Source organism: Cavia porcellus, unplaced genomic scaffold (genome assembly GCF_034190915.1).
Source record: "Cavia porcellus strain 051 isolate PalLab524CR breed Dunkin Hartley unplaced genomic scaffold, mCavPor4.1 scaffold_1, whole genome shotgun sequence".
Taxonomy (NCBI): domain Eukaryota; kingdom Metazoa; phylum Chordata; class Mammalia; order Rodentia; family Caviidae; genus Cavia; species Cavia porcellus.
Genome location: NW_026947484.1, coordinates 186,019,139 through 186,032,072, shown reverse-complemented (window position 1 = coordinate 186,032,072; position 12,934 = coordinate 186,019,139). Strand labels below are relative to the sequence as shown.

The following is a 12,934-nucleotide window of genomic DNA, read 5'->3' as shown; positions in this document are numbered from 1 at the left end:
TTACTTTGTAGCCCATACCTTTTCTTCTATACCATTATGCTACCAGAAGAAAAAGAAGTGCAATGAAAAGTGAAAACAAAAAATGAAGGAAAAGCATGTACTACTAATAAAGAACTTACCCACTCGGAATCCTTCTGAAATATTCAGCTGTCAAAGGATCAGCATACTGTGTAAATATTTAATATTAAATTACATTGGACATAGGCAATTGACCTTTGATTTAGATACTTTTCCCGATCTTGCTGTACCTTAAGAGTGCTCACTATTAATATGAACTACAGATTATGAGAAAAGATAATGCCAGGCCATAGAAAATCCAAATACATGCATCCAAAATGTCAGGGACTTCACAGCATTTAACAATTTTTATTACACCAGGTCAAGGAAACAAATGGAATAGATCAACATGGTCTTGCCTCTCTGGGCTTACATTTTAAACACACATTCATTCTCACATCCAGTGGAAGGAAATCCATTCAAAAAGATCTCACCTTTCACCACATCCTACTATTAAAATCCTAAATAGTCATGTATCACTGTGCACAAGATTTTTGGGAATCACAAGCTCCTTACAAAGCAGAGCTTACAAATAAATGCAGAACACAACTGGTATGTAAATGAACCCCCACTGGGCAGACAGACTGCATGAGGCAGTGTGGCTGTGTGGCAGGAGAGAAGTCCAGACCTATAGCAAACTGCCGGCCCTGCTGGGGGTTACCAAAGCCAGTGCTGATTAATACATGTTTCTCAGCTGTCTCAGTGCCTTTTTCCCTAGCAACATTAAACCATGAAATACCTGCAAGCAACCATGTCTAAATAAGGAACTCAGTGTTTGAATCTTTACGAAGTGATCAATTTCCAAAAGGCATTTTCTGGCACTCTAGAGCAGACTGGGGTGAAAATTGTACCGGAGGCTGGAGAAAAGCCCTATGTGCTTTACCAGGTTGGGTTCTACCACATAGGCCCGCTCTCCCTTGGCCCTCAAGAGTGAGTACAGTGCCATGTCTTTGCCAAATCCCTGGTGGCAATACACCTGGGACAGGTAGGTGAGGGTTCGGCGGGCCGCAGGTGCGGGGAAGAGCATTGCTGGGGTGCAACACTGAGAGGCAGGAACCACGCTATACAAGGAAGGACTCAGACGCCGCAATTCTAGGAAATAGTGCCGGCCCACCAGTTCCACCAGTCCCATACTGTACAGTGCGAAGAAGAGCAGGACAGGCCAGCTGAAGCCTGGGCGGCTGGCAAACCTCATGTATATCCAGGTTAACAAGGGGCCCAGCAACATGCCCACGCCGAGCCATTCCAGGATTCGCATGGGCTCTGGGTTGATGTAGTGCTGGAGCCTCTCGGGGTGATAGAGCTTAAGGTACAGGGCATCTCGGAGGTGTGGCTCAGAGAAGCGAGCCCGCAGAAGGTGCTCCAGGACAGGGAATATCTGCTCTTCCGGAACGGCATCATCTTCCACCATCAGGACGTAGTCTGGATTGTAGGTCTGCAGAGATGACTCAAGGCAATACACGTAGTCTTGCTTTTCTTTTTCAAACGAGTTGGTGGAAGGGTCATCGCCATAATCATCCTCAGTCCCCTCGTAGCGGTTGGCCACAGGTACATACTTGGAGAGCAGTTTGGCATCAAAATGGCTCACACTGCGCTCCACATTGCACAGGAAGAGCTGGTGTCCCTCACACTGGGGGCCACACTGCTGCAGGAGCCTGTGGAACTGAGACACCACCTGCAAGACGTAGTGAAAGCCAGGCTGCCTGTCCACAGTGATGATGGTGATCACCAGCCAGGGGCGGGGCGTGGCCTGCCAGACAATGGGCACTGAGCCATTGGCAGAGGGCAGTTCCTCAAAGTAGTGCAGAGCAGCCTCCCCTTCCTTTAGACTCTGCTGCAGGAATTCTTGGCTCATTTGGTTCAGGTGCCAATTGCGCAGGTAGAAGTAAGAGTGCAAAAGCCGGTGACAGGCCAGGGGAGCCAGCAGGCCAAAGGTCACTACGGTTAGGAGGAAGAGCTGGACAGCAGTGCTGCCCCAGGAGAGTCGTCGCAGCTTCCGGAGGAGCATGGCAGCTGGAGAAGGTGATGTATTCTTGAGGTCAACTCTTAGTCATGTTTGATCCCAAGAACAAACCATCCTGGAACTCAGGCCAGAGTCATTGCAAGTCACACCTAGAGAAAGAGGAAGTAAAAAATGGTTTTAAAAAAAAAGATAGCTTTAAAAAACATTCCCAGTGCTAAACTGGGATTATATATCAGCAACTCTAGTTCGAGACTCTGTGCTATTAGGTAGCATATTTTCTACAGTGAACTGTTCCTTAGTTGTTTCTATTGGTGACCCATTCAATACTCTTAATCTTTCTATAAATAGGGAGATCTTACTGCATTCACCCAAGTCCTCATGTCCAGTGATGCTTAGATATAGAGTGTGCCAGAAAACCACCCGATGGACAGGTAAGATAATTATTTTTATTTGCCAGCTACATAGTCATGTGTTCTTTGGACACAGACACAGATAACACACACACACGCGCGCGCGCACGCACACACACAGAGGCCAGGTGCTAAGGGAAATACATACATCTAGAGCAAATTCTAGTATAAACACACAATAGTACTTATTGACTATACACAGTAATTTCTGAAAATTAGTCTTTTCTGCACATGTCAAAAAATGAATAAACAATAATACTTAGGATTCTCTGAAATATCAGTTAATATTATTTTCCATTCATATTTCTCTAAGCTCATGCAGCTATACTTCAAATTGCACAATCATTTAGTCCTGATTGTTCTTCTGTTTTATGATTACAGAATCATCATAGAAACTAGGGAGCAGAGTGTATCTCATACACAAGCTAACTCTAGGGCCCCAGGTGTGGGAGGGACAGGTACATCTGGAGGAAGATTCACAAGTAGCTTTTCATGGAGAAGGGAAAGAAGTAAAAAGAGATGAAGGTGGAAGAGACTGCTCTCCTGATGCTGGTCCAAAAGAAACATCGTGGGAAGTGCAGCACAGGCCTCAAGGCAGGCGGGTGGGTGTGCATTCCAGCTCAGCTTCTTACTGGGAAGAAGTCAGCTCACTTCTCTATCTTAGATTCCTCAGCTCTGCAGTGGAAGTAATAACACCAGTTACTGAGGGTTACTGAGTGTTAAGTGTGTTCAGAAGTAAAGTAATGCAGAGTGAAAACAGATATCCTTAAACTCATGTGATACTTTAGAAGTAAGTAGGTCATTGCAATGGAAAGCAAATGTATTAAACAACCGAATAAAAAGGGCAATGTCAGTATAAATCTAGTAAGGGCAAGGCAAAACTGAATGCCGTCTATAAGTATTAAAAGTAAAAGAAAAGTCTGTTTTCAGCAACACAGCAGTTTTTAGGAGGGAACCTCAAAGACGAAAGAAACTACTCCAATCTCTTACCCCAAGTAAGAGATCTGGGGAGTAACCAACGGGAAAGAAGCAAGGAGAGGTTGGAACACTAGGCTTGTTGGTTGATGTACTTCTCGAGGTCTATTGTCTGACTGCTTCTCCCTCTGCTATTCTCAGGTCAGGGCAGTTAACGAATCATGGGGTTGTGGCCATTCACGTGGCCTCACCAGCTCCACACCACAACTAGCAGAAGCCAAACACCGATATGGGCTGAGCTCATGCTTCTGGTGTAGTGACCGTAGGAATGCACCTGAGAACAGGTGCATTCAGGTGGGTCCTGTTTGAACTCTCTTCCTCGCCCTTTCTATTACTGAATAGAAAGCCAGAAAGCTCAATGCAAAACTGAATACTCTCTATTGACAATCAACCTTTTGCCTAAGAAGAATGGCAAGGATTGTATACATTTGGAAGCAAGCAGTTCACTTGTAACTTATTACAAACGAAAGGTTGTCTAGGAGAGAGCTTAATAGAGTCAAGTTAAGACAAGCCAGGAAAATGCCAGGTGCCCAGTAAGTGCTATTGCTACTAATATATAACAGGCGAGGCAGAAATGGGAACACTCAAAATTGATATTAAATGTCTTTAATCTTGGCGCAAAATGTCAATTTTCCCTATTGGGCACAATAAAATCACTAACATCTTATACAAAGTTCTTTACTTTAAAAATATGGCAATATGACTGCTATTTCACTGACCATCAGGGAAGGACAGAGAGCTATGTCAGAGGGCACATTGTCCTTAATTGCAGGGATCAGTGCTTGCAGGGGTGATCCCCAGTCCCAAACCTTTATAACTTACAACAAAACTACACATTTCTCATGTACAGACTTGTGGATAGGTGTGGCCCAGCTGGATTTAGAACCAGAATGTTCATGAGAAGCAAATAACTTGAAGTGCCTCTCCTGCTATATCAGAGTGTAGATACCACCTGAAATGGGCTCTCAAAAGCCTCACACAGGCCCAATCAAACAAGCAAGTACATTTACACACTTCCTTCAGAGTGCTGCAGATGCGGTTCACACACCACCCACGGGATCAAAACAATGGGGCAAGGAAATTCCTTCCTTCCACACAGCATGGAAAGGGGGAGGTGAAGCCTTCAATAGAAGGAAAAGCAGTAGGCCAGTTTCTAGATCCTCAGGAGAAAAGATGTAGCAATCTGCTGAGAAAAATTTCTATAACGCTCTTATGACATAAAGACCCATGCACCTCAGCACTGAACACTGTCACGTAAGCATAGGATTCAGTAATAAACCACATTAGAACTAATATCTCTTGGTTTTGATTCTTACATTTATGTGACAATAAACTACTTATGACTCAGATACGTATGCTACAAGTAGGACGCAAGAAGTATCTTTTATTCTAAATATATCACAGAAGAAATCAAGAAATCGGTGACGATATACCCCTATAGTAGGTTTTAAATAAACAGATTTAAATCCTGGAAATCCAACTTTTTAATTACATCGAATTTTTTTAAAGTTTATACATGGGTCACAAAAACAAAAGAGTAAGACCCATTTAGAAGCAAACTATTTATTTATCTGCTCCTTTTGATGTCAGAATAAAGGTAAAACAACAACAAATAAAAACCCATGTTTGTCATTCCCAAAGCCCCCTTATAGTATACTGGTTTCCTTTCTTTCCTTCTTCCCTCCCTACCTCTCTTCTTTCTCTGCTCTTTTTCCACTCTTCTAAGGAGGCTTCACTGTTGCCCCCGATACTCGCTCACAGCTCACAGGCATCTACTCTGCCTCCAGGTTGTCCGCAGTCCAGAACCCAGGCAGGTGGAACTACTCTTTTCTTGCGTATTTTCTGGTTTTGAGGTAGACAAAAGGTGACTTAGTCAATGACCGGGAAGATACACACTACTTCTAGAAGAGGCAGAATGTACTCAGAGCAACAACAGAATCCACCGTGCACCACAGGTGCTGGGGACACATACTTCATTCCATGATCAACCACAGAGTTATGTAAGATTCAAGAGCAGGCTCCTGTTTGTCTTCTAAACCATTTTCTTAAAAGATTTAAATGATGGGGCTGGGGATTTAGCTCAGCGGCATAAGCGCCTGCCTTGCAAGCAGGCAGTCGTGAGTTCGATCCCCAGTACCAATAAAAAAGGAAAAAGACAAAAAAAAAAAAAAAAAAAGAAAAAAAAAGATTTTAATGAGTGCAGTTCAGCAGGTCCCTCACCACCTGTAATGTCTTCACTTTATTAATCTAGTATTAAGACTACTGGCCAGAGGAAGAAATCTAAGACGTGAGATTTTTTACTGGTAATCTGGGAGAAGTTTACTCCCCGCCCACTCATGGAGGTGGGATGGAAGGAGGGCTGTGTTGGCGCCATCACTGCGATGCCTTTCCATGGCAGGCTGCAGTCACCATGATGTCACCTGCTCAGGCTGCTACTCGTGCATTGTGACCCGACTGACACCGGCGAACACAATATTACATACATTCTTAATTCTTCTTTCTTTCATAGTGCACACTTGTCACACAGACTGACCACGTTCATCACAGGGAATTTGTGCCTGTACATACTGTATCTAAGTTCTTTTTTCCCATTCCTCTCCTCTCCCTTCCACACAATTACACAAGCTTGGTTTCCATTTTTTTCCATCTATTTTTCTTCTTTCTTGCTTTTTCCTTATACGTTCTCCCTATTTCCGGGTATCTATCCTCCATTCTGGTACTTATTTACCCTGTATGTTTCTCACCCAAGAGAAACAATGTGATATTTAAACTTTACACTCCAAATTCTGAGCAATGATGTTTACTAGGTTCTGATTTATGCTAAGTGCACCTACATACCCAACCATTTCCTAAACTGGATCCTGCCTGTTACTACATTAGGATGTAAGGCTCAGAAAAGTCAATAAAGGTCAGAGACACAGAAATAACCGTGAATAAATGCAGCGATATCCCCCGTACACGCTGGTGGAGCTTCTGAAAAGCTACGTGTGCCCCCGCTGTATGGGAAGCAGAACCCAGGACAGGTGTCAGGACATGAGCACTTATGAACCGTCATGTGCCCCTTCTGTGTCTCTCACAAGCTTTCTTTCTCAGTAAGTATATTCTGCTCTACAAAAAAACAATCATCATGTTCCTAAGTCCACTGCCCTTCATGAATGGTAAGACCATTTTCCCGGTAGGTGGGTCCAAAAGACTGGCAAGTTCTGGCTGCATCTTCTATTTGTAACTACCATTTATTGTGCCCCTGCTGCATATCCCAGGGTTGTGCTAGATCGTTGGATCTCTTTCTTCTGACAATAGCAACTCTTAAGTAGTAATGTGATTAATTCCATTCAAACTGTAAAAAATAGATGGTAGCAAATCAAAAGCAGGCAATTCAAACACAGGACAAATTTCAAAGCCCATTTGTAAATCATGATGCCTTTTACCTTCTGTGGCTTTCTTCATAGCCCTTTTTTACCCCAATGAGAGTTTTTAAATCTCTTTTCAGTGGATTCAGTTGAATTCATCTTTGATATCCTTCACAACTCAGCATAGAACTCTATGTAGGGAAGAGATTCAAGGACTGCTAAGCAAATAAAAGGCCACCTGAAGTCTTTTGACTTCTATGGTCCCTCACTCTTCAAGTATAAAATGGGGGTATCAAAGACACTAGTCACAAAAATGTGCAGAGATAAACTTATTTCTAGACATTTTCTGAGTACTTACATGCCAGGTACTGTTCTAAATACCTCACTGATCCTTATAAAAAGCAGATGAGAAGTTATTAAGCCCATTTTATAGCTGCAAAATTGTAGGAAGCATTAACTTGTACTGAAAGGTGAAAGAGTCTTTTAAGTGGGTGTTAATACTTGAACCTACAGAAAGACTGATTCCAGAGCCCATGTTCTTCACCAACACACACTTTTGTTTCTGCAAACATTGCGAGTTCAGGAAAATCAGTTGAAAAACTGTTAGAAATAGGAAAAACTATTGTAATATGGTAGGTTAACAGAATTAGAATATAAAAAGTAAGGGTCTATATACATTATGGCTTTGATTACTGCTGATTATATATATATATATATATATATATATATATATATACACACACACACACACACCATGTGTACACACAATGTATGCTTATATATACCTACACACACAAGATATGTATTTATACTATGCATAAAATAAATGCTTCCACCAAATCAAAAATTAATGGAATAAAAGACCTCAATCAAAATGGAAAAACAAATACTCAACTAACACACATAGAAATAAACTTAAGAAATATGCAGAATATACATGTTTACAATAAAATTGTACTAAAGAACATTTTAAAAACTCATTTGACCAGGCATAATGGCACAGGCCTGTAAATCCAGCATACCAGAGGCTTAGGCAGGAGGATGACCCTGAGTTCAAAGCCAGCTTGCACTAGAGAGCAAGACCCTATCTCAACAAAGCAAAACAAAACAAACCTCACTTGTAGGAAAACGTATGTGCCTAAGGCCACAATGTTTAAGTGAAGTAAACCAGATACACACGTTTAAATGCCATATTGTTTCTCTGACATGTGAAATCCAAAATATGCATAAAGATTAAAAGAAAAGATAGATAATAAAAAATAGAGAATTTTTGCAGAAGAGAAGGGGATCAAGATATAGAGGGTGGTAGGAGGGGATGGAGGGAAGAAAAAGGAATTAAGACATGTTATGTACAAGTGTGCCTCCATGAGGAATATAATCATTATGTACTCCAAACATGTACCAATAATCTAAAAATTAAAGAACTCAAAGGACATTTTATCCTCTGAAAGCCTCACAAATAGAAAGAAGTAGCTTTCTACAAAATTAACCACTGTACTTACCATATTCTTGATTCAAGAGGGAATGGTACAGTTACAAACGAATGTCATCTTATGAACTGGTACAATCTTTGGAGGTAATATTGCAGCAGTACTTATATACATGTTTTTGTTTTGTTTGGGTTTTTTGAGACACCATCTCCTTATGTAGCCCCGGCTGGCCTTTAACTTGAAGCAATTCTCCTGCCTCTCCCTCCCAAGTGCTGGCATGATACGTGTGCACCACTATGTCCAGCAAATTTTATCTCTGCATCTCCTTTGACATAGCAATTCTACTTCTAAAAATAAAACTTGCAGAAATTCCAATACAGCCTAATAAAAATGGACAAGGAATTTTCACATTAGTTTTGCCTGTAATAGAAAAAAAAAAGTGTGGGGAGAAAAACAAAGAGGAGAATCTGGGGAGGATAAAGGGAAAGAAAGGAGGAAAAATGGAAAGGGAAGAGAGAAAAGAAAAGAGGAAAAGGCAACTAACTGATGGTCAATAAGATTCCAGAAACAGGGAACAGGTTTTTAGATAACCATACAAGAGTATTCTATGCATATGTAAAAAGAAAGGGAACATTTTAAACATACTGACAGAAAGGAGGAGGAAGAAGAGCACAGGCGTACTCTGCACAGGCTTACCCAGATCTTTTCTATGGACTGAATGTGTCCCTCCAAAACCCCTTTTAAACCCTAACCCACATGGTCATGGTATTCAGAGGTGGAACTTCTGGAACGTAAATTAAATTAAATCTCGTAATTAAGCCAGAATCATTAAGTTCTGGAACGTAAGTGCCCTCCTGTGAAGAAACAGGAGCCAGCTGGCTTCTTCTCTATGCTATACTTCCTGCGAGGGCACAGAAGGAATCCTGCCTGTCGTGTGAAATCAGGAAGAGGATTTCATCAGAACCCAATCGCCAGCACCTTAATCTTGACTTTCTCGCTTCCAGAGCTTCCAGAAGTGTGATAATTTTGTCGTTAAACCCACCCAATGTTTGGTAATCTCTTAGAGCAATCCAAACAGACCTAAGACAGTCTCTAAAGGAAATTGTAAGCTATGTCAAAGCAAAATGCTGAAAAATGTGAATAATATGATCGCTGTATTTTTTAATATGGAATATAATTTTTTTTGTCTTTTTCCTTTTTATCAGTACCGGGGATCGAACTCACGACTGCCTGCTTGCAAGGCAGGAGCTTATGCCGCTGAGCTAAATCCCCAGCCCCTATGGAATATAATTTGATAAAGGCAAGAAGAATCTGGAAAATGGAGGTTTCCTGTCTTGCCTTCTATATTTCTGCGAAGGTCATGTATTACTTTTATGATCGTTACTAAGCATTCATTTCAACAAATAGTCTTGTGCCAGACACTGGGATGGAGAATGTGACAGGTAGAGAACCCCAGCTCATTTAAAAAAAAATCACTAATTTAATTGCTACAATTACGCTGAATTAAATATATGTATGTATATATACTCACACACATCTGTTTGTGTGCAACTCTGTGTAGTTTGGTGTTAGGACAATGCTTTTTAATCACTTAAGTTTTACAGTAGTTTTTGGTGTATTCTCTCTGCTGACTGAGCATCATAGCTATCCTGAATTTTTAAAAATTTTAAAATTCTTAAAAATTCAATTTTATGGAGGTATACTTTATATATAGCAAAATGCACCATATAATTGTATATTTTAGTGAGATTTGTCAAATTTATATACCCACTGTCACAATTTAAAAATTGATGGAAGTATTCAATCATCTGGAATTAAAACTAGTAAAAACTACCAGGAAGGCTCTTTTTGGTGCCTTATGACTTTAATGTGTAGTGTGTTTAATTGTTACCTTAATGTGTAGCGTGTTTAAAAATCAGTAAGATAAAGATAATCCAACAAAAAAATTGGGCAAAAGAATGAAATCAATTCACTCACACAAATGCAAATAACTAATGTACAACAGTATATGTATTGGTTCCTACGGGTCATTTAAGATATGCAAATTAAAACGACAGAATTTTCTGTCTGTGTTATTGATTTAAAACTTCAAATGCATATATGTAGAGAACAATGAGGAAGAAGAGGAGGAGGATATATTTCAATGTCAAGAAAATCTTGACAACCTAGAAAATGAAATTTTAAGGCGTTTCTTTTCTTTTTTGTTTCCTAAATGTTCTGTACTAAGTTTATGCCAGAAAATATTCTAACGATTCTCTTCGTGTTAGTCCTCTTGCCTCCGATATTACCTCGTGCAGTCCCTCTAGCAATCCGCTCCTGAAACACTTCTCCTTGAACTAGGTCTCGTTCTTTTGGGGAAACACACGCATGCACGCTGGCGCACACACCTGCCGGTTTTGCTAATGGTCCGCATAGTGAGATCATCACTGGAGCCGCCCTGCGGTCCAGCGGGGAGAACCCGGGCAGAGCCCCGGAAGCCCGGGGCACAGGGACAGGGAGCTCAAGCCCCATGAAACGGCGGACGCAGTGCGGCACCGGCTACGTCCAGGCCTAAGGGTCACAGGGCCAGACACACCCAGGAGACCCTGTGGCTCCTGCAAAAAGAATGTAGGAGTAAAACCACAGCCCTGGAACTACTGCCTGCCACTGACCTTGGGCCGTCTCCGCTGCGCGCAGAGGCCTCAGTTTCTCCACCTGTAGGCCTACCCTAGGCTGATCGTCTCCATCTCCTCGCCGGTGCCACCAGCCACCGTTTCTGGGTACTGGAAGGGTGCTTCCGAGGAAAGCCTGGTCCCTTCCCCCGCCGCGGGCCGGTTGGAACCCGACGCGAAGCAGCGCCCTCGCGCATCCAGCCTGCACCGGGGGCGCACGGCCGCCGAGGGTCCGCAGCGCGCGAGCGGCCATGACGCGCCCGCCTCTGCGCCCGGCCAGGCTCGCAGGAGTGTGACCCAGGCTCCTGGCACCTTCCTGGGCTGGCGGCGCAGCAGGCACCGGCGTGGCGAGGGAGCGCCATCATCCCCGCGCCGTCGTCGGCCCGCAGCGCTGGGGACGCCCTGCACCGGTCCCCGCAGTCCTCCCACAGGCAGCGGCCGGCAGCCGGGGCAGGGCCGCGCGGAGACAGCCCGCCCGAGACGCAGGCCCTGTTCGGCGGCGCCATCCTCCGAGGCTGCGGTCTGCGCGCCTGCCGCGGTCCCCCGGAACCCCGACCTCCGCCCTGGTGTCTGGCCGGAGGGCTGCTCCGACCACTGTGCCAGGAGGGCTGGGCCGACCTTGCGCGGCGAATACCTACCGGGCGGGGGCGGTCAGCTTCTCCCGGCTCAAGCCGAGGCCGCCCCGCGCGTGGCCCAGGCTGCCAGGCTGAGCCGAGCGGAGCTGCCAAGGCCGATCCCCGACTTGGGTGGAGCGGGCGCAGCGCGGTTGGCGTGCGCGCAGAAGACTCTCCACCCGCGGCGGAGCCCCAGCGCAGGAATCCCCTCTCTCCTGCAGGCCATGTGACCTGCGAGCTGCGGCGCTACTGCAACCTCCAAAACTGGAGTGGGGGGGAAAAATCCAAAACGACAAAAGGCGCCGACTGATGGGCAGCGAAGGAAAAACAGGGGTCGCTCCCAAGTCATGGGAGCTGGAAGCATGTCCCTTATGGGAGGGCATCAGAAGCCGGCATTTTATTTCTTCAGGTGGGCACATAGTGGTTGGTTCACATTAATGAAATAACCTCGCAGCGCGTATAAGCGCTTCATTAAAGAGCTATTTTGAGTTGTAAATGTTTTTCAGTCTTCCAAAAAAAATTCTACTTAAACACAAATTTTCCTGAGAGCGATAATAGGGAAGACCTGAGAATATTTGCACGTGGAGTTACCTTAATCCCTGAAGAGGAACACAAGAAAAAGATGGGGAAACCCAAGGAAAGATAAAAATGTGTGTGTCAGAAAGGAGTAAGAGCTAGCTGCTTTCTGTGCTGCACTTTGCCTGTGCCAGAAGTTTCACCGCACAGTTTTACTGCCCTTTTCATTGCTTCTCACTCTAGGTCAGTTTGCCCGTCTAGGCCAGGATTTAATATGTTAGAAGGATAGTAGGTTGAGACATGAAAATTATGTAAAATTTGAATTTCGATGATCATGAAGTTGTACCGGAACATGGTCATCGTTAACATATTGTCATGCTCTTACACAATTGCAGTTCGTTGTGACAAAGACCCACAACCCACAAAGCCCAAATGACTTCACTATTTGGTATTGCCAGCTTGTGCTTTAAAGGTCTGTTCAGTAGTCGCAAGGGGAAACACTGAAGCTGGCAAATGCTCCTAGGATCCTTCTTGTGTTTGTCAGTCCAGTCCACACAATACAGCAAGTTCCTTGTATCCAGCCACCTAGACATCCATCTGTTCTCCATTCTTTTTTTTCTTTTCTTTTTCCTTTTTATCGGTACCGGGGATCGAACTCACGACTGCCTGATTGCAAGGCAGGCGCTTATGCCGCTGAGCTAAATCCCCGGCCCCAACAATGTTTCCTGAGGAATTTCTCTGGCATCCTGTCAGCTCTGGAGGTGAGAATGAGATGTGGGTCCTGCACCCAAGGGATTATCTTTGGGTATGTTGCAAAGTCAGGACAAGGCTAGATCTTATGAGAGTTGGGTCTGGTGCCAGAAAGGAAGAGAGCTTCAGAAAATATTCCCATTTCCTGGAATAAAGACTAGCAGCCTGTTGCTCTGAAATCAAAGGACTGTGACAAACCTGAGTAATTCAGGTCCCTG

General features: G+C 43.8%; 1 protein-coding gene across 2 annotated transcripts; it reads right to left on the bottom strand.

Moving 5' to 3' along the window:
* Positions 1-346: 346 nt before the first annotated feature.
* Pgap4 (post-GPI attachment to proteins GalNAc transferase 4) lies at positions 347-11,652 on the bottom strand. 2 transcript variants are annotated; one of them, XM_005004114.4, is made up of 2 exons: positions 11,475-11,652; positions 347-2,169 (listed from the first exon to the last, which is right to left on the bottom strand). In XM_005004114.4, exon 2 carries the CDS (start codon positions 2,063-2,065, stop codon positions 881-883), a length of 1,185 nt encoding a protein of 394 aa, XP_005004171.1. In that variant the 5' UTR covers positions 2,066-2,169; positions 11,475-11,652; the 3' UTR covers positions 347-880. The 2 variants fall into 2 exon arrangements, with proteins under 2 accessions (XP_005004171.1, XP_005004172.1); XM_005004115.4 differs by lacking the exon at positions 11,475-11,652 and adding an exon at positions 10,837-11,003.
* Between the last annotated feature and the right edge of the window lie 1,282 nt (positions 11,653-12,934).